This window comes from Cheilinus undulatus, linkage group 19 (genome assembly GCF_018320785.1).
Source record: "Cheilinus undulatus linkage group 19, ASM1832078v1, whole genome shotgun sequence".
NCBI classification, from domain to species: Eukaryota; Metazoa; Chordata; class Actinopteri; order Labriformes; family Labridae; genus Cheilinus; species Cheilinus undulatus.
The window spans coordinates 4,578,760-4,600,826 of NC_054883.1; the positions used below are offsets into that span (position 1 = coordinate 4,578,760).

General features: G+C 41.8%; 1 protein-coding gene across 17 annotated transcripts in view; it reads left to right on the forward strand.

Moving 5' to 3' along the window:
• eya1 (EYA transcriptional coactivator and phosphatase 1) overlaps positions 1-9,076 on the forward strand; it is an 88,250-nt gene extending 79,174 nt beyond the window's left edge. For all 17 annotated transcript variants that reach the window (XM_041814772.1, XM_041814778.1, XM_041814780.1 and 14 more), the window contains 6 exons: positions 1,851-1,909; positions 2,018-2,178; positions 2,362-2,476; positions 2,719-2,840; positions 3,579-3,679; positions 8,879-9,076. In XM_041814772.1, coding sequence (XP_041670706.1) covers positions 1,851-1,909; positions 2,018-2,178; positions 2,362-2,476; positions 2,719-2,840; positions 3,579-3,679; positions 8,879-8,959 — 639 coding nt within the window. In that variant the 3' untranslated portion in view covers positions 8,960-9,076. The remainder of the gene's footprint in view (positions 1-1,850; positions 1,910-2,017; positions 2,179-2,361; positions 2,477-2,718; positions 2,841-3,578; positions 3,680-8,878) is intronic.
• The last annotated feature ends 12,991 nt before the right edge of the window (positions 9,077-22,067 follow it).

The following is a 22,067-nucleotide window of genomic DNA, read 5'->3' on the forward strand; positions in this document are numbered from 1 at the left end:
CCAGCCAAAGTACAAATTCCTGAACCAATATGCTGATTTAGAGAAAAATGTCCAGAGGCCTCTTGTAGAGTTTATGAATCCTTTGTTACTCAAAAGCTCCTTCATATTTAAACTTGTACACACTCCAGGACACTTGTTGAATTTTTCAAGGTGAGCTGCACGTGTAAAGGCAAAGAGCCTCACTTTTTACTTTGACTTTATCTTGAATTGTTCCTGCCAGCTTCCTCCTAATTTTTCCCCTTGAAGACTTGTTGAACTCATGTGAGAACACAGCAGAAATGTTAAGGGAAAATTCACGTTAGAAGGTGTGTTGTGACCAGCGCACGACTACAGATTTTGGAGCAGACAACCAAGATGATCTCCCTGTATTTAATTAAACTAGTCCATTATGTTTTCTGTCCACCAGTATGCTCTTCTCCATTCTTGTTGATACTGTGAATATGTAGAACCCATTAGCATTGCTATAAAGGCAAATTTTCTTAATATAGCGTTTATAGGTGCTGGAAAAAAAACAATCCAGGATCAGGAAGCCTGACAAGACTCTTAGCTAAGTGTGCTAAACAAAAAGAACAGTTCAAATCATGCAACACAATAACCTAGAGCTGTGGTTCTCAACTGGTTGAGTCATGGGACCCACCATCAACTACTCAAGAAGAATTGCGACCAAAATTTTGGAGGTCTTTTTGGTCACTGAGATGTGTTTCATAAACAATAGTAGAGCTTGGTTCTAAGACAGTACAAGATATAACGAAAACAATGAAACAGGACAAAATAATGCATGTAATATAGAGTCTCATTGACAGTTTTGCGCCATTTTTTTCCCAGGCACACTTCCATGACCCACTTTTGGATCCCAACCCACCAGTTGAGAACCACTGACCTAAAGTAAACATAAGTAGAACACTAGCCAACATCTACTGACTGGCACTGACACTAAAAATAACAATATCAAACATATCATCAACATCATGTCAAAGACAAGTGTTAGGGTGCTACCAGGCCTTGGGAGTAGAGCAGGCGCCCATGAGGCTGTAGTCCTGGCGAACTGGTCACAGGGTCGATTCCCCATTTTCCTAACCTGACACCCCAGATGGATTTGTTTCACACATCCATCTAGGAAACCCTCCATAGATTGTGTTTGGGAAAAGGCAGAGCCTTAAAAAAAAAAAAAACTAGGAGGGTGACTGGATGAACGTTCTGTGTGTCACATCATAACGGGCCAATCAGAGCAACAAATCATGTGACATCGTAGGCGCTACCAAGGAGTAAACTCCATAGAGAGCTGCATAACATGAACCATGGCAACTGTAGACATGTCAATACACGACTTTTGTCGTTTCTGAAAAGAAAACAACACAATGCTGTTCTTTGTTTGAAGAAATGTTGTCAAGTTCTGATAAAACTGGCGCTTTAGCAGCATCCACGCGAATCTCTTCCGCCATAATTGCACCGGCCTCTTGTTGGTGCTTGCTTACGTCACGACTCCGCCACGCCCAAAAGTGCTGCCCCTCGACACTGATTGGTCCTGTCACTTTCTAACCGGACCCAAACGGTTCAGATGGGAGCTTTGCAAGATGGATTCGCCAACGAGAAACATGGAAACAGACGCATTCATCTGCTTTGAGAGGTTACCGTTTTCCCCCAGGTTCCAAAAATAATCTTCAAAAAAGGAAGACCACATTTCACAAAACTTACCCTGTTGTTTTAGTTTTTATGAGGCCCACGAAACTCAACTGGAAAAGGCTCATGCAGTGAGATGCATTTGAGATCAAGCATTGGAGAAGATGGTCCTAGAAATGTCAGAATTGGTCTTATGTTTTAGGCTAAACTGTGTTTTTTGTGTATTGTAGGAATGTGACCAGGTACATATTGACGATGTATCCTCTGATGACAACGGCCAGGATTTGAGGTAACACTGGTACACTTATTTTTCAATCAACAGTCTAAACAAGTTGTATAAATAGTATTGACATGTGTCCAGCCTGTATTAATAGTTTCATTCTTTGTTTTACCGTAGCACATATAACTTTGGTGCTGACGGCTTCCACGCAGCGGCGACCAGTGCCAATCTATGTCTGGCCACAGGCGTGCGGGGCGGCGTGGACTGGATGAGAAAACTGGCCTTCCGCTACAGACGAGTAAAAGAAATCTACACCACCTACAAAAATAACGTTGGAGGTAATCCCCAAACGATCTGTCCAGTAGAAGCGAGTTGTGCCATCATTATGTGGGGTGCTTGTGTGAGAGTCTGCGTGTGTGAGCTCTAAAAGCACACACCGCTCGGTCAGGGTAAATTTTGAAAATTTCAGTGGTATTTCAGAGTACAGGTCCAACCCAAACAATGTTCCCCCTACGTTTCAGGTCTGCTGGGCCCGGCCAAAAGGGAAGCCTGGTTGCAATTGCGAGCAGAAATTGAAGCCTTGACGGACTCCTGGTTAACACTGGCACTGAAAGCACTAACATTAATCCACTCAAGGTAGGACTCCAGTGAGGAAAATTGTACCCAGTCCTATACCGCAGTTTTTTAAAAACACATGTGGTGTAAATAAGTCAACTCTGCACTCTCAAGCTATTAGGGAAAACACCCACGCAGCAATTTATCTTCTAGATACTTGTCTGACTTTCACATTGTGCATGCTTTATACTACTGATACATTAAATAGTTTTCCTTTGTCCTCCCTAGTTTTGATTTAGACGTATCCCTTTGCTCTCTTAAAGGTCAAACTGTGTAAATATCCTGGTGACCACCACACAGCTCATCCCTGCCCTGGCTAAGGTTCTGCTATACGGCCTGGGAATAGTCTTTCCTATCGAGAATATTTATAGTGCAACCAAAATAGGTAAGAAGTGCGTATACAATGTGTAAAAGCTCTTTACATTTGTTGCTTTCTAAGAGTACAAAGTGAACATGCTACCTAAGAGACAGGACAGAGGCGTTGATTGGGTTTGAGATTCAGTCACCAGAGAGGGTTGATGTTCCTCGAAGAAAGAATAAGCCTAATCAGCCTGGGATTATTTTCCTGGAGCTGGGCCTCTCCTGTTCAGTCTGCATATGAAACCACTTCTGCACATTTATGTCATTCCACAGCAACAGGACCCCCCTCCTCTCCCGCTCCTATCTCCCCCCTTTTCCTCCCGTCCTTCCCCTTCTACACTGTTTCTAATGCAAAATAAACATACAGCTTCACTCCTGCACCACTTTCAGGCCCTGTCGGTGCAGAGTTAATGTAGCTCGAGGTTCTTCTGAGCACGCTGGCCCTCCTAAGCAACCCCTGCAGCATGCAAGAGTGGTTTAACTGATTTAAGTGCATTTGTCCCGTGTTTGGAGGAGCAGGAGGGCAGAGTTAATGCTTTTCAGATTGGCTTTATCTAAGAGCTGATCTTATCACATCTCCGCTGAGCTCAAAGTGTTTACACTCTGCCCTATTTTGTGCGTGCATGGTGTTTTTAGAGAGGCTCTTGTCACCCTGTGCCTTTGAATCAGCTTTGATGGTGTTTAAGGGAGATTCTGTGTGCCCGTGTGTGTGTTTGCATCTCTGCAACGCTCCGCTAACATTGTGGTGTCGACTCCTCCACAGGGAAGGAGAGCTGCTTCGAAAGAGTCATTCAAAGGTTTGGGAGGAAAGTTGTTTACATTGTCGTCGGGGATGGAGTAGAAGAAGAGCAAGGCTCGAAAAAGGTAAGATGAGTTACCACAAACTGCAAACTGAGTGAGAAAACAGTGTATGTGAAGAGCAACAATATAATAAAAATAGAACACACCCTAACAGATTCCATAGTCCTGACTCTGGAAATCTAATAAAATCTCCTGTGAAAGTCAAACATGGCTGTAGAGGAAACAAACATGGTGGCAATGGCCACAGTTTTCCCTGAAAAGTTACGAAAAAAAGGAAAACTGGATGAAGTGAGGTAGACAGAGCATATTCATGTGATTTCTTTCTTATTGGCTTTGATTGCAGGGTTCCTGCAGATCCTTGAAAGTCTTAAATAGTCTTTAATCTGGCATTTAAAATTGAAGGCCATTAAATGTCTTCAAAAGTCTGATTTTTACCAGTGAGACCTCTTAGTTTAAGAAGCCACCAATTTTTGTTTTCTAGTCAACCTTGAATGATTTTAATCATCTTCCTCCACAAATTGTTGCCTAAATATTCCCCAGAATTAAGAGATTTTGTGTTAGATGTGCTAAATTTCCAGGGTGAGGTTCTCAGACCTCTCTCTGATTTTATCTGGTGTTTAACTTCTTTCTGTCCTGTTGTCAGGGCTAACACTGGAAAATCCATGCAGCCCTCCCTTATATGAGCAGGTTTTCCCAGATAAAAAGGATTTTCTGCTTTTTTAATTTTTAAATGGCTTAGAATCTGCTTAGTATACCTGCTAAAATATGTATTGATAAAGATCAGTTAATGGCATGTTGATAAAAAAGAAGCATTGGATGTACCAGAAATCATTCATTTGGGTGTTTGTGACTAAAAAACAACAACAAATTTCTTTGCCCTGTGCCATTTTTTTATAGACAGGTTATTAAATCTGAAAATTCAGCCCTGGTCTGGTGTACCGAGAAACCTCAAATGCCTTTTATTTTTTAACGTTTTCCACACAAAAAGTGGTGTTTATTTTTCTCAGTTCAAGTCTTAGAAAGGTCTTAAAAACTCTTTAACTTTATTTTTAAAAGCGTGGTTTTATTCACGTGCTGATCCACAGAGTGCAGACTCAGCTGTCTTCAGATCAGATCTGAAATAGTCAGCATGTGTAACGTTTTGTAGATATAAATTATTGGGCCCATTTCATCTTTTGGAGAAGCAGATCACATCTTAAACTAGAGGAACATTTGGTGAGATTATCTTTAAAACCGTCAATAAAATAAGGACGCCACTCATTTTTATCAAAAGAGGAGAATCAATCCAAAAATGTCCTAATTATCTTGTAGTGTGTGCCTTGCTTTTATATGCTCTTTAGTCAGGAGGTCATGATAATGCTTACAGAACACAAAACATACCTACAATATCTGTCCAAAAGAGAAATCAAAGCTGCGCCTCTCTCTTCCTCTGCTCTCATTCGTTTATCCGCTTATAGCGGTACAAGAGAGAAAGTCTGTAGTGTGTAATCAGCGCTCTTCCTCTGCCGTCTCAGGTTTACAGAGCAGGGGAGGGGAGAGATGGCATAATTATATATTTCTGCTCGGTGCCCTGAGCAGTGTGAATGCTGTGTGTAATGCTAGGCAGGCTCTTTCAGGCATGATGAAGGTAAACAGAGAAGCATTAAGAGACTTAAATCATTGTTGATGGAGCTGAATATTTACTGCAGTCACAAGCCTGTTAGCACAAGAAGGATCAAGGACATGTCCCGCTGTATCTGCGCTCAGAACTCTTCTTGTACCTGTTGGCTCTTGCCCCTCAATTTGTAAATTCAGCGTTTCTGCCAAGTTTGAATGTAAACCAAATACAGCGTGCAAACCGCACACAGCAAACATATTCATTAGCAAATTAATCAGCGGCTCCAGAGCATATTTCAGTGTCAGCGTTGCTGAGCCGCAGTGTCAGAGAGAAGACGAGGAGTTTCTCTTTGAAAAGCCTCCAGCTCCTTTTTCACCTGTTTCTCAGTAAACAATGAGTCGAGGCGTGAGGACAGATGAAGAGTGCTTAGACGGCGATTAGGGAAGAAGTAGCAGCCTTTCCTCTGGTTAAGACTGTAAAAGAATAGCTATGTATTATGAAAATAAAACACTCCCGGGGAATACAGTCCTGAGGGATGATCGTGGAAAAAGATGCAAATATTTTTACGCAGTCTTGAGTTGTCAGAGTGTGACATTGATGGGAGGATAAGGCTTTTTTTTCCCTCGTCTGAGTGGTGTGAGTCCCACGACATGCCATGCGGTAAAAGGTTTCTGTGTCAACATCAGAGAGGATGTGAAATAACACAACAATTTCACCCGTCAGGAGGCACATATCAGACGTGACACTGTGAGGAACTACAAAAGCAGAAAGTCTAAAAGTCCTCTCAGCCCTCATTCCTTCATCTTAAAAAAAACTGAAACAATCCTGCCTTCAGTTATTACCGTCGCCTGGGAGAGAAGGCAGATACCATCTCCAGCTTTTAAACTTAAAAGCAAAGACAATTTACAAAACAAAAAGCAAAGAGCTTTTTAAGGGTCACTGCAGGCTCTCCTAAGCGGAACATATGCCTGGGAGAAGCCGTACCTTTGATAAGAGGCAGAGGGGGTAATGGGCTCCACACACCGAGGGGCTGAGGACTCTACCTGACAGGCTCCTTTCATTCTCTCTGCTTCTCAGGTTTCTGCTCCCGTCCTCTGCTCGAGAACAACAGCTCATTCGCACTGTCCTAAACATACACGGGCAGGCAGGTTCATTCAACAGACACTGTGGGGAGTTAATCCAACGTTAAAGACAGCAGCTGGATTAGGATGCTGGAATAAAAACGCTTATTGAAACAGGAGGGAAATGAGAGAAAATGAGAATTACTTGATAAATACACAAGGGAGCGAGAGAAGCAGACAGTGTGTGTTTTTTATATAATTACTTCCCCTGGTGGATGGACGAGATCGCCTTCATTTATTGTGTTCATGAGCAGCTGTGTGAGAAATCAGAGCATTTTTTTGAACATTTTGCAAACGCTCTGATGAGATGAGAGTCCTTTATTTTGTTGGTCTTTTCATAAAGGCAGTGTTTAATTGACTGAAGTCCAAAGGCACATTCACTTTATTTTACTAAAGCAGCAGATAAAGATAAAAAATCTACATATTTGTGAAGATTTGTTACATTTGTAAGCATTTCGCTTTAAAATTACAAATGTAACTGTTTCTGATTTTTTAAATATAATTTTCAGGCTTTTAAATAACAGGAAATAGTGAAAAATTCCCCAAACAGAATTTTTTTATGCACATGCAAGTACTAAAATGACTTTATGAAAATAAAGTCCTTGTATAATTTTTATACATATTGTGCATCTGTCAATATCTGCAGACAGAGGAAGTGAAAAAGTCCAGTTTAAGTGTTTTTTTCATCTGAATGTCAGCATAGACATTAAACATGTTAAAAGCATCAAAACTACAAATCCACATTCTAGTAAACATGAAACATGACATATTAAGAATTTAGAATAATAACACATAAATCTTTTCTGATAACAATTTAACCTTTAAGATGACAGGAAATGACACAAATAGAGATTTTATTGCATTTTTAAAAAATCACCAGTCTTGAATTTGACATATTCAGATTAAAATGGTGAGGAAATGAAGATAAGATAAATCTATCCACATTGATCAACATGAAGCCAAAATCTGACTTTTTTTTTTTTTTTTGGCAAAAAAAAACCCCTTTCCAACCATGTGTGAATATTCAGGCATACTCATTCAACAGTGTTTATAAATGAAAATAATCTACACACGTGTAACCCGGAAACCTGATGTTCTCAAACAAAGTACTTTTTCAGGTCTTTTTTTTTTTGTTAATAATTCAGCCCATCAAATTACAGAAAATAGTGAAAAAAATACCCAAGAATGGTAATAAATTTTAGTTTTTTGTGCCAGATAGTCTTCAATTCATCATATTCAATTTAAAATGTCAGGGGAAACAGAAGAAACAAACGTACACAAATCTATAGCTGAAAGCAGTGTTCATTTTGACAGCTATTTTTAGTTTTAGTCTCAGTCTTTAGATGAAATGTCTTTCAGTTTTAGTCACATTTTAGTCGTTTCTACCCTTTTTAGTCTAGTTTTAGTCGACGAAAACTCCAAAACATTTTAATCTTTACCTTTAGTCCAAGCATTTATTCTCTTGCCTAAATCTTTTTCCTAGTTATGGTAGTGTGTTCTCTGCAGCCTGGGGTTCCTGCTTTCTACAGCTGAGAGGAAGAATAGATACAGATTCTTTGTTTTTGACAGATTTACCCACAGTGGAGAAAGATCCTGGATTTTTACTGTCAAAAACTAGACTTATTGTTGGTCAGTTTTAGTCATCACAGATTTATCTTTGGCTGGTCTTAGTCTAGTTTTTGTCATGGAAAAAAAGGCTGTTGACGAATACAACATTGGTTGAAAGTTGAATTTTTGGCAGTTTTCTTTTAAATACATCATATTGCTGGTGTCCGCCCAAAACCTCATTACTCCATTTTTCATTATTATGATTATTTTTCTGTTTGTTTTTCATGAATCAGTGCCGTTGGTCAGCCTTTAATCTGTCAGTTATAAGATATTGAATAATACAGCGTTTGCCCTGACAAGAGGTGATTCTGAGGTCGGTTTTGCCCAACAGCAGCCATATGTAGGTATTTCTCTGGTCTTTTTCCAATAAGAGATAAGACTTTAAAATGACAAAAAAAACCTCTAAATTAAAGTAAAACTGTCCCTATGAAAGGGTAAAGTTGACAGTTTTTACAGCCGTCCACAAATGAAACATACAGTATTTAGTTTGCACCTAACATCAAATAAATCTACAATTTAAAAGAAAAATAAATCAAACACAGGAGCTCTTAGGTCTCAAGGAAAAGTTCATGATACCAAACAAAGAGGGAGAGGTCAGACTTGTATTTTGTTGATGATAAAAAGAGTTATAACCAGAAGGAATTAACACTGTTTTGCAAAAACTTAAAATGCCTTAAAAGTGCCTTTGTCAGTCTAAAACCAGGAACATTCAATTTACAGTATGAAAAACTTAAGCAAGCAAATAAAGTTAACATATATGTGAAGTTGAGGTCTAAAGTATTTAGACATCTAAAAATATGTGTGGATGTGTTGATAAAGCATAATTTTCTGTAACTTAATCTGTCATTATCTACATCCTGAACTGTATAGCATTGATAATTGTTCAGTTTTTTCTACATTTTTTAACTAGTTTTGATGTTGTGGTTTGTTCCGTAGCACAACATGCCCTTCTGGAGGATCTCCAGTCATTCAGACCTCATGGCCCTCCATCACGCCCTGGACCTGGAGTACTTGTAGCACTGCGCCACCACCGTCCACACGGCTCTGCCTCAGCTCACCCTGCAACGTTTCACCTTCGCCCTCTGGCTCTGTCCCAACGCTTACTGCAGAAGAAGCCTCCTCTGCCCCTCCTGACTGCTGCCTGGCGTCCGTCTCTCCCTCCACACGAGGAGAAGAAGAGGAGGATGGGGGTTTAAAGAAAGAGGCTGAGCACACGGTTAATGTGCTGACATACGGTCACACTTTGTCTTAACCTGAACCCTGTTTTTTTTTTTTTCTTTTTTTTTTTTTTTTTAATCTGGAGGCGAAGTAGAGGGCTGAATTTACGGCGCTGCAGCTGCTTGCCCTGGTTACTGTGAATTGGCCGCTTTCTGAAGCTGTCAAAGTGTTTTATGGCTCCCTGTTTGTGCCGGGACTCTGTCAGGGTTCACACCTGTGAGGGGAGCAGAGCTACTGACGGCCTCGCCCGCCCGCCCGCCCGCCTCGCCACAGCCGACTACTGGTGGTGACATTTCTCCGTCCCTCTGGATCCCTTCTTCTGTACCTGCTCCTTACCTGTCTGCCCACTCGTGACTCTCCTCTGCCGTGCGACAGACACTCAAAGCGTCAGAGTCCTGTGCTTCTTATTTATGAACGGAGACTTTGCTGGTGGGACCGTCCCACCAAGAAGGTACCTCGATGACTAAAAGACTCGTGCCTTTAACAAAGTACTATTCGTTTCCACCACAGTGAGAAGATGACATTTATGGAAGAAAGGGGTTTTCTAATAATTTAAGAAAAAAACAAAACTTTATTTACAATGCTGAGACAATCGTGTATAGAGGAAATCATTTTTTTGTGTGTGTAAGTTTGTAATCACTGGACTATTCCTTCCTATATTCATTTAGGTACATGCTCTTGAAAGGTGGCTTTTTTCATCAAAGTAAAAAAGAAAAGGCATCCCATCGCACACACGCTTGTGCGACGCCTTAAAGTGTTGATGTGTTCAAGTTTTGTTCAGTAAACAAATATGTAGAAACAGGATTTTGTGATAAATTGTTTTGTTAAGACCAAAAGCATGGATGTCAAGTGTCAATGAGCTCTCATCTGATTCTGTGTCCTCTCACATGTCTCTTTTACTCTTAATTCAGAGTTATTGAACAGGTCTGGTATAGATAATTAGCTATACCTGAGGATTTTCAAACTAGACCATTCTGAGTTCCTCAGATCTCCTCAATAATTTCTCTGTTGGATCCCCAAACTGAAGAACACCAGAGGGACACTTCATCCTTTCTCTAACCCTTCTCTGCACCAATGCGGCACTCCACACATCTGCTTTTTTTTACCTTTTATTTTAAAAGGAAAGAGGTTTTTTAGTTGTTCAGAATGGTAACTCACAACTTGTGTCCTAACATTTCACCAGCTTGCAGCCCCGACTACATAAATCTGAAAGCAAACTTAACTTCAAATTGTTTTACACATGGCGTGGAAGGGAAAACTTGAAATTTCCAGCCTCCTGGGAGCCAGTTCAACAACAAATTTGACTAAATCTGAGATTTAAGAAAGCAGGCTTGAATAGGTTTTATTAACTTTTATACAAGCACTATAACAACTCTTGTACAGCAAGCGTAATTTTGTATGATGTAGTGTTTTTATTTGATTCTGTGTCCCTCTTTGAAATAGTTCAAACACATGAAGCTCTTTTTATAACGCTCCATCTGTGGAAACTGTAACGATCGCTGAGAGAAAAGCCACTATATCTTCGAGGGGTTTGTGAACATACAGGACATGTGCTATCGACTGTGAATTTCTTAAACAGAAACCAACCCGTCGTGTTTCTAATTTTTCCCTCCTTTGCACATGATCACTGTCGGCTTTTACATTTCAATTCGGACTCCCCACCTACCCCCCCACCCCCTGCGTCCTGTCATACAACTTCTTCCCCCTGCACTCGGGGGTATCTACATATTGCTGCTAGATCAAGGTAATGGTAGGTAAATAGGGGAAATGTTTTATAGATTCATACAGCTCGCTTTTTTATTATGTTGCAATCATAAATGCAAACTGGAAATACTTTACACTACACAGGCCTCATTGTGAAACGCAAAAGATTGTTGTGTCTGCAAAATATGTGTACAGATGTTTTTGACATTATTATTTGATTGTGTTTAAATTAATAAAACTGATTTGTGAACTGTTACATGCTCCTCAGATTCTTTTTTTATTCATAACATTCATTTAAGAACAATGTAAAGCTGCTAAAATGAGATTAACTACAGATATTCACATTTGGGGAAATTTAATCTGCAATCAACAAAATATAAAAGAAAACAGATATTACATACAAGAGGACAAAAGTAAGAAAATCATAATGTAGATCTACTTCTACAAGGATTTTTTTTTTTAATTTTGCAACATCTTTTTGTCACTTTGTCCTTAGTTTTTCCACTTTTGTCCCACTTTTGCCCTTTTCCACCATTTAAATCACTTTTCACCCATTTTTTTGCCACTTCTTGACCGTTTTTTGCCACTTTTAACCATTTTTTTGTCACTTCTCACCCATTTTTGCTACTGTGAGACCATTTTTCCAATTTTTCTCCCCATTTTCACCCCTTTTTGCTGCATTTTGACCATATTTGCCAGCTTCGACTTATTTTTATTGCTACTTCAAGCTGTTTTTGCCATTTTTCACCACTTTGGCTCTTGTAAAGGTATTTTTCAACAGTTTGGCTCTTTGGTTGAGCAGGGTTAAGTAACACTGGTTTAAAGGCTGCAGGGTAACATAGCTTAGGATGGCTACACACTAGATCAGTGCTATCCATAGAACAGGTCTATTTAATTAGCGGCCCAGGGGCCACATGTGGCCCAGAACCAACCCCCAAGTGGCCCAGCCTGTCATCGTGCCAGAGATGCACAGAGCAACCTGTTTTGGAAGTTTTCATAAATTCCCACAGTATTTCAGACCATGAATGCAACAGTCTGTGCAGCCTAGCAACATTCTACCCACAATGCACCGTGTTGTTTTGAAGTGTGGCTAGCGATGCTGACAGAAGTAGCCCCAGGATGCAGAGATTTAAACCTGTCCTTTTCAACTGTAGCTACATGTGCAAATTTAGTTTTTAAGCACTGACCAAAACTATTATTTGCAGAATTTCCTTTTATTTTTTCATTCTATTTATTTCATTTTGATTCAAGTGAAAAAAACATTTCTGCTACCTCAGGCTCTGTTGTTGTGTTTTTATGCACTTTTTTTATGTGTTTTTGTCATGTTGCCAAATTTAAAAGGGAGACTGAATAAATGTGCATATTTTCATCAAATTGATCTGTACTGGTTTGAAATGTGACATTACCAGCTGCTTACTGGGCACCAAATATGTCTGACCCAGCTACATTTCCTGATTTTAAAATATGGCCCTGTTGAATTTGAATTGCCCTGCCCTAGAGGTTCTTAAGGTTTGCTGCAAAAGTTCATTTCCTTTTATCAAAAAATCAAAGACATTGTAAAAAGAAAAAGGCAATCCCATTTTAAATGATCATAAAATACATGATTAGATTGTTAATTTAAGTCTCAGAGGTAACAAAAGACAGCAAGAGGTTTGAACTAATGTAAGCTTATTATTCATCATCTGATCTATGCATGGAACCAGTGTCATGGTTTGTCTGGTGTTGGATTAAATGGTGACGCTCCATTAATACTAGAACTTTAACAGTCAGCAGGTAAATTGTACCCATTATGTGTGAGTGCATGAATTTTCATCTTAGGATGAACGCTCAGGCCTGAAACATCCCCACCATCAGACTCTTCTTCACTCCAACTATTGAGCAAATCTTTCACGATTTTGACTCCCTGTTTTTTACTTGTGATGTCCTGATATCCATGCTGAAGGTTGTTTTCTTATAGGGTACATTTCACCCACCCAGCAGTTCTAGGTATAATTGACCATTTATAAAATTTGGATTTATACAAACAATTTTTAACAGCCTTGTTTAGCCTTGTCTTCAGAGACATTTATGCTACATGGGAAGTGTTTTCTGAGCCACAAAGCTCATTTACCGAGATGATCAGAATAAAATAAATGTCTGCGTCTTTTTAATTATACTTGTGACTCCACAAACAATTTCTAAGTAATGCTAATGTATCTGAAAACAAAGCATTTGCACTGAAATTCACTGTTAGGAAACAAAAAAAGCTAAAGAATAAGAAAATACTTAAGTCTTATGGTTGTACAAGGCTTTTGGTGGGCTCCAGAAGATTTTCAGGTCTTAAACTGGGCCGCAGCATACTGGAGTTTGGGAGAGGCTGCATTAGATGTTTTGAAGCCCAAATTAAGCCTGACTGCCCCCCTGATATTTACGGTTCCAGGTCAGACTGTCTCTGTAGGGATATCCTCAACAGCCACAGTGATCACGCCTGACAGTCACCAACTGACGATGCATGCAGTGACGGACTGGGGTCCAAACAAAAACACCCTCCATTTCCAAAAGACCGGCACCTTTTATCTTAATGTGTTGTTCTTTGAGTCTGGTGGGTGTATGGCAGTATTACTAAACTCATCATTTTCCTTCTTTCCTCTTGTTGTGCAAACCCAAATTGATCTGCACAAAATTCAGTCTAGGGGCGTCACTGCGTTGAATGACTGTGGCCTGACCTCTCACATCCAAGAAAGCGCCAACATGCTCGGCACTGTAGCTGCTGGCTATGACGCACATTTACGCTTACATAAATGAGAGGGCCGCACATTTGACCGGTAGAATGCAGAAAAATCTTGAAGTAACATTAGGAAATTATTTTTTGATGAATAAAAAAGGAGCCATGGGTGGTTCACCCCCACTAAGTAGGATTGCAATCCAGGCCGGTGATTGGTCCAAACAGACCATAGTAGGGTGGCCTTTCTGGCATTTGGCCAGATTCTGGATGGCCAGTCCATCACTGGAGGCTTGCTCTCAGATCTCATGAACATAAATGTCTGTTACGTCTTCTCAGCCAGGGTTTCAGCCTCGTTCTTTCCCGTTTTTCGTTCTTTGCTACAAAACAGAGCCCACACCAGGGCGACCAGCTAATGACTGACTGTCCACTGTGTTATTTTTCTTCTGAAGTTTCTGTGAGATCTTGTGTCTCCATTTTTAAAGAAAGATTGACGAGCTTTGTCCACAGGGGGCACAAAAAATCATTCGTTATCAAAAGTTACTCAAAGGAGCTTTAACCCTTACCAAAAAAGAACATTGAAATGACTGTAAAGTAGATTTTAATTCTTGAAAAATTCATTGATTAAAGTTTCAGTGGAAAATAAAAATCAGATTGTGGTGAGTTTGGCGCCCCCCTGAGGATGATGTATCCTTTATAATTCCATTCTGTCCTGTGCATGTGTCGTTTTCATATAAGTTTTCATGTAAGTTTTCATTTGAAAAAAATCTCCTTTTGCTTCATTCTAAGTCATTCAAAGTTAGCATGTGATTTACAAAAATAAAAGTCTCTTTGAAAAAACTGCTCCTCTGACACCTACCCTATAACAGCAGAGGTGTAAAGTAACTGATTACTTTATCCAGATTACTGTAACTGAGTAATCTTTGTGGGTATTTGAAATCAGCGCTTTTACTTCTACTTAGGTAACCATAGTAACTGTACTTTTACTTGAGTACCATACTCCTGTACTTTTCCCACCTCTGTCTACTACACTGTATTTCAAATGTTGAGGATGTGACAGCAGAGTTTCCCATCATGCCCTTGGGCAGAGTGCTAAGAAGTGTTGTATGATTTTCCTTGTGTTAAGATGCTGCCTGCTGCTGCTGCTGCAGTTCTTTTGGTCTTCTCTGTTGTTAGACACAGCTGCACCATGAGTGAAGCTGTCCTCTGAGTTAGTTCAGGTGCATAGTGCATATTCTGCAGTAGATTTAACTCTAGATGTGTAAAACACTGTCGGGTTTTCAGTGAATTTGACTTTATCATAGAGGTGTGACTTTACCTACCTGAACTACCAATCTGAAGATCTTTCCTCCTGTGTTTCTTGCCAATAAGGAAAGCTTAGATTTTACCGTACAAGATCTTGGTATCTACACAGTATGAAAGCCCATTTCCTCTACTTAAACAAGAAAAGTGTGAAAGTTAAGGAAGAAAAAAAAATCCTAAGTCCTAATTATTAGATAATAAGTCCAAAATATGAGATAAAAAGTCAAACTTATGAGATAAATAGTTGAAATTATGTGATAAAAGTAGAAAATTGTGGATAGAAAGTAGAAATTATGAGACAAAAAGTCTCAATTATTTGATAAATTATCGAAATGATGGGATAGAAAGTCAAAATTCTGAGATAAAAATAGGAAATTATAAGATAAAAAGTCAAAAATACAAGATAAAAGGTGAAATTATGAGTTAAAAATTCAAAATTATGAGTTTAAAAGTTAAAATTCTGTGATAAAATAGGAAATTATGAGATAAAAGTCAAAATTATGAGATATAAAGTCAAAAATATGAGATAAAAGGTTAGGTTATGAGTTAAAAATTCTAAATTATGAGTTTAAAAGTTAAAATTCTGTGATAAAATAGGAAATTATGAGATAAAAGGTCAAAATTATGAGATAAAAAGTCAAAAATATGAGATAAAAGGTTTGGTTATGAGTTAAAAATTCTAAATTATGAGTTTAAAAGTTAAAATTCTGTGATAGAAATAGGAAATTATGAGATAAAAGGTCAAAGGACTTTTGATGTCATAATTTAATCTCATAATTTCAACTTTTTATCTCAAATCTGTGACTCTTTTTTCAAGAACTGCCTTACTTTCACTTTTTTTTTTTTTTTTTTTACTTGGCAGAAATGGGCTTCCATAGCTTCCATAGTACCCAGTAAATAAAGTAAACTTTAAATGAACTGGTTTTTACTTTTACTTGAGTAGATTTATGCTCAAGTACTTTTACTTAAGTAACTTTTGACCAGAGTAACTTTTACTTGAGTACAGTCGTCGTGTTCCTGTTTGACAGTCATAAAAACTACGGTACAAATAGTCGGTTTTGTTGATGCTCTGGTTTGTCATAAAGAGGCACCCGTACTGATTTCTGTCAGAACCAGGTCTCAGCACAGCTTTAAAGGTCGTGAAAATTTCAACCAAACATTTCAACCCAACATGCCAACTGCATCCTTTAAAAGGAACACAACAGCTGCTTTAAAATACTTTCACTATGAAGCTACACAGGAACTACAGCCTTGCTTTTGTCTTGTGTTTCTTGTGTCTAACTTGTAAAAACAATGCAGCTCCTCTTCTATGAAAAATTTTCATTCACTTCCCCTGAAAAAATGTAAGATTTTCTTCGAAGCCAAAGCTCAAATATTTCTAATAGTTCGATCCAAATGTCTGTAGCAGCCTCCATGCATAATTATCATATATCAAATACTCCGGGCCATAGAGAGCTGAGTTAGTTTAAAAAACACATGAAAAATATTTATGAGGCTGATTTTATGAGGTGGTCACAGTTAAGACAGTTCAGCATGTAACATTAACCCGGACAGGGAAGAAAGTGTCCGGCCTCCAAAACCACGCTGGAGAATTAAGCATGCATGGAATTTTATTTCGAGCCGCACGGCCCCGTTTAATATCCAGATCAATTATGTTTTCAGATGGAGTGGGAGTGACGGCGCGGGTCGAGGCGTGTGCGTCTGCCAGGCTGCTACCAATGACCCTTAATGTGCTTTTCCCACTTCCGAACACAACTGAAAGACTAAGTAGTGTCTGAGGTATGGCTGTCTTCTGCTCCCTCTGCAGCACAGAATAGACGTCTGTTCTCTTTGATAAGTTTTCCCGATGCTCAGAGACCTGGCAGGCCGACTCAGACGACCAGACGAGACATTTTGTGAGAGAAAAAGTGGGTGTTTTGTGGCATGTCGGCCAGCCGCTCTGGCTTCTCTTACAAAACAGACGGGAATAAAAATAAGAGCTAGATTGAGCCTGTTTGGCCTGACTTAGATTTTCTATCAGAACTTTGATTTTCTGTGAGATTTATCATCCTATCAGAGCGGGCGTATAGGTGTTCCTGTGCTTTAATCAAGCTTTACAGTAACCATGTAATCCTCCGGAGGCCTGATCCTCACTGAACTCCCATCAACCCCCTCGTGGAAATAAAGGAAGCCATTACCTCGCAGGTCCTCTGTTGGGCATTCCTCTCCGGGACGTCCCAACAAAGCGCCAGGCCTCCATAAAACTGTACTGCAATAATAAACAACACCGCTGGTGATTTACGACTTTGCCCAGACAGTGATTTCATGCAGATTTCCATAGAGGGGGCCTCTGACGGTGCATCACAATTGAACTAATATTGTATTACATGCATATCAAACTCCCCCCAAAAAACCTGATCTGCCACATCTCTTTTTATGAGCAGGAAGCCTATTAATAGGCCTGTGTTCTCCTCTCAGTGGCTAGAGTGTCTCGAGTTAGGGGAATTTGTCTCTGCAGCGAGCAGATGTCCACAGATTGAGACAACAAGAGAAAAAAGGAGGGGGACACTAAAGGCCTCATGCTTAGCAGAGCTGCACAAGATTCTGCTCAGTGTAATAACTAAAAACACACACTGTTAGCTTGTTTCAGTCTGCCTGTCTCTATTTTCTGGTTTGTCTTGAGGCAGGATAAGCTAACCCGCTGTCACTGATTGCAGCCCCTCCTTTGGCGGTTTTCATATGAAGAAAAGCCTCTTCCTCCTCTCCAGAGTGCACGGCTCAGTTAGCCTTGGCAGACGAGTGAGAGTGGCAAACCTGTTGTCATGCTGTGGTGGGTGCTGGTGCTAAACTAGGTCCTTTGTTTACTGTTTGTTTATTTCTCAGTTACTGGGATTTGACAGGCGGAGTGGGGCAGGGACAGCTGGTAATCAGGATGCCAGGGATCCCGACCAGGAGTGCCAACGCCAAAGGGGCCTGATGTCCACAACTATGTCAGTCCAGAGGGATTCCTCTGGAGTGTGACAAGGAAATGCATATGTGGGTGGAGAGTTTGAGTCTATAAAGAGCGGCACATGGTTACAGATGGACCTGCAGACAGGGCTGTGACTGCTGAAGGGTCTACCACACATCCAGGTGTCCCTGACAAAATAAAGAAGGGCTGTCCAGCCTGGTCTCTCTATCAGGTAGCCCAGTAGGTGATATCAGGCAAACGAAGGCTATGTTTCCTGTGGTTCATTCAATCTGTTCAAGTAAAAGTCAAAAGTAGGGGAGGGCCAGGCCAGGCATTTGATCCTGTTACATCTGATCCTGCTACATTTGATCCTGTTAAACTGTAGTCCTAAGGTTGCTCTGTGGTACACAGGAGGGACATCACAACAAATTCTTGTCATTCAAATTCCAGCATGGTTTGACCTCTTTAACCAGAGAACAATGGAAAATCACACTTCGTTATCCATTAGTTTTCTACATAGGGGTCGCGACATTTCAAACAGATTGAGGTAGATCATGGAGGTAGGCCATGGAGGTAGATCATGGAGGTAGGCCATGGAGGTAGATCATGGAGGTAGGCCATGGAGGTAGATCATGGAGGTGGATCATGGAGGTAGATCATGGAGGTAGATCATGGAGGTAGACCATGAAGGTAGACCATGGAGGTAGACCATGGAGGTAGATCATGGAGGTAGGCCATGGAGGTAGATCATGGAGGTAGGCCATGGAGGTAGATCATGGAGGTAGGCCACGGAGGTAGATCATGGAGGTAGACCATGGAGGTAGGCCATGGAGGTAGATCATGGAGGTAGATCATGGAGGTAGATCGTGGAGGTAGACCATGGAGGTAGATCATGGAGGTGGATCATGGAGGTAGATCATGGAGGTAGATCATGGAGGTAGATCATGGAGGTAGACCATGAAGGTAGACCATGGAGGTAGACCATGGAGGTAGATCATGGAGGTAGGCCATGGAGGTAGATCATGGAGGTAGGCCATGGAGGTAGATCATGGAGGTAGGCCATGGAGGTAGATCATGGAGGTAGGCCATGGAGGTAGATCATGGAGGTAGACCATGGAGGTAGGCCATGGAGGTAGATCATGGAGGTAGATCATGAAGGTAGGCCATTGAGGTAGACCATGGAGGTAGACCATGGAGGTAGATCATGAAGGTAGGCCATGGAGGTAGGCCATGTAGGTAGATCATGGAGGTAGATCATGGAGGTAGACCATGAAGGAAGACCATGGAGGTAGGCCATGGAGGTAGATCATGGAGGTAGATCATGGAGGTAGGCCATGGAGGTAGATCATGGAGGTAGGCCATGGAGGTAGGCCATGGAGGTGGATCATGGAGGTAGGCCATGGAGGTAGGCCATGGAGGTAGATCATGGAGGTAGATCATGGAGGTAGACCATGAAGGTAGACCATGAAGGAAGACCATGGAGTTAGGCCATGGAGGTAGATCATGGAGGTAGATCATGGAGGTAGATCATGGAGGTAGATCATGGAGGTAGGCCATGGAGGTAGGCCATGGAGGTGGATCATGGAGGTAGGCCATGGAGGTAGGCCATGGAGGTAGATCATGGAGGTAGACCATGAAGGTAGACCATGGAGGTAGATCATGGAGGTAGACCATAGAGGTAGATCATGGAGGTAGATCATGGAGGTAGATCATGGAGGTAGGCCATGGAGGTAGATCATTGAGGTAGATCATGGAGGTAGATCATGGAGGTAGATCATGGAGGTGGATCATGGAGGTAGGCCATTGAGGTAGATCATGGAGGTAGATCATGGAGGTAGGCCATGGAGGTAGATCATGGAGGTAGGCCATGGAGGTAGGCCATGGAGGTGGATCATGGAGGTAGGCCATGGAGGTAGGCCATGGAGGTAGATCATGGAGGTAGACCATGAAGGTAGACCATGGAGGTAGATCATGGAGGTAGACCATAGAGGTAGATCATGGAGGTAGATCATGGAGGTAGATCATGGAGGTAGGCCATGGAGGTAGATCATTGAGGTAGATCATGGAGGTAGATCATGGAGGTAGATCATGGAGGTGGATCATGGAGGTAGGCCATTGAGGTAGATCATGGAGGTAGATCATGGAGGTAGACCATGGAGGTAGATCATGGAGGTAGGCCATGGAGGTAGGCCATGGAGGTGGATCATGGAGGTAGGCCATGGAGGTAGGCCATGGAGGTAGATCATGGAGGTAGATCATGGAGGTAGACCATGAAGGTAGACCATGAAGGAAGACCATGGAGTTAGGCCATGGAGGTAGATCATGGAGGTAGATCATGGAGGTAGATCATGGAGGTAGGCCATGGAGGTGGGCCATGGAGGTGGATCATGGAGGTAGGCCATGGAAGTAGGCCATGGAGGTAGATCATGGAGGTAGACCATGAAGGTAGACCATGGAGGTAGATCATGGAGGTAGACCATAGAGGTAGATCATGGAGGTAGATCATGGAGGTAGATCATGGAGGTAGGCCATGGAGGTAGATCATTGAGGTAGATCATGGAGGTAGATCATGGAGGTAGATCATGGAGGTGGATCATGGAGGTAGGCCATGGAGGTAGATCATGGAGGTAGATCATGGAGGTAGGCCATGGAGGTAGATCATGGAGGTAGGCCATGGAGGTAGATCATGGAGGTAGATCATGAAGGTAGGCCATTGAGGTAGACCATGGAGGTAGGCCATGGAGGTAGATCATGGAGGTAGACCATGGAGGTAGGCCATGTAGGTAGATCATGGAGGTAGATCATGGAGGTAGATCATGGAGGTAGATCATGGAGGTAGATCATGGAGGTAGATCGTGGTGGTAGACCATGGAGGTAGATCATGGAGGTAGGCCATGGAGGTAGATCATGGAGGTAGGCCATGGAGGTAGGCCATGGAGGTGGATCATGGAGGTAGGCCATGGAGGTAGGCCATGGAGGTAGATCATGGAGGTAGATCATGGAGGTAGACCATGAAGGTAGACCATGAAGGAAGACCATGGAGTTAGGCCATGGAGGTAGATCATGGAGGTAGATCATGGAGGTAGATCATGGAGGTAGATCATGGAGGTAGGCCATGGAGGTAGGCCATGGAGGTGGATCATGGAGGTAGGCCATGGAGGTAGGCCATGGAGGTAGATCATGGAGGTAGACCATGAAGGTAGATCATGGAGGTAGATCATGGAGGTAGACCATAGAGGTAGATCATGGAGGTAGATCATGGAGGTAGATCATGGAGGTAGGCCATGGAGGTGGATCATTGAGGTAGATCATGGAGCTAGATCATGGAGGTAGATCATGGAGGTGGATCATGGAGGTAGGCCATTGAGGTAGATCATGGAGGTAGATCATGGAGGTAGGCCATGGAGGTAGATCATGGAGGTAGGCCATGGAGGTAGGCCATGGAGGTAGATCATGGAGGTAGGCCATGGAGGTAGGCCATGGAGGTAGATCATGGAGGTAGATCATGGAGGTAGACCATGAAGGTAGACCATGAAGGAAGACCATGGAGTTAGGCCATGGAGGTAGATCATAGAGGTAGATCATGGAGGTAGATCATGGAGGTAGGCCATGGAGGTAGGCCATGGAGGTGGATCATGGAGGTAGGCCATGGAGGTAGGCCATGGAGGTAGATCATGGAGGTAGACCATGAAGGTAGACCATGGAGGTAGATCATGGAGGTAGACCATAGAGGTAGATCATGGAGGTAGATCATGGAGGTAGATCATGGAGGTAGGCCATGGAGGTAGATCATTGAGGTAGATCATGGAGGTAGATCATGGAGGTAGATCATGGAGGTGGATCATGGAGGTAGGCCATTGAGGTAGATCATGGAGGTAGATCATGGAGGTAGGCCATGGAGGTAGATCATGGAGGTAGGCCATGGAGGTAAATCATGGAGGTAGATCATGAAGGTAGGCCATTGAGGTAGACCATGGAGGTAGGCCATCGAGGTAGATCATGGAGGTAGACCATGGAGGTAGGCCATGTAGGTAGACCATGGAGGTAGACCATGGAGGTAGATCATGGAGGTAGATCATGGAGGTAGATCGTGGTGGTAGACCATGGAGGTAGATCATGGAGGTAGATCATGGAGGTAGATCATGGAGGTAGACCATGGAGGTAGATCATGGAGGTAGATCATGGAGGTAGATCATGGAGGTAGGCCATGGAGGTAGATCATGGAGGTAGATCATGGAGGTAGATCGTGGAGGTAGACCACGGAGGTAGAC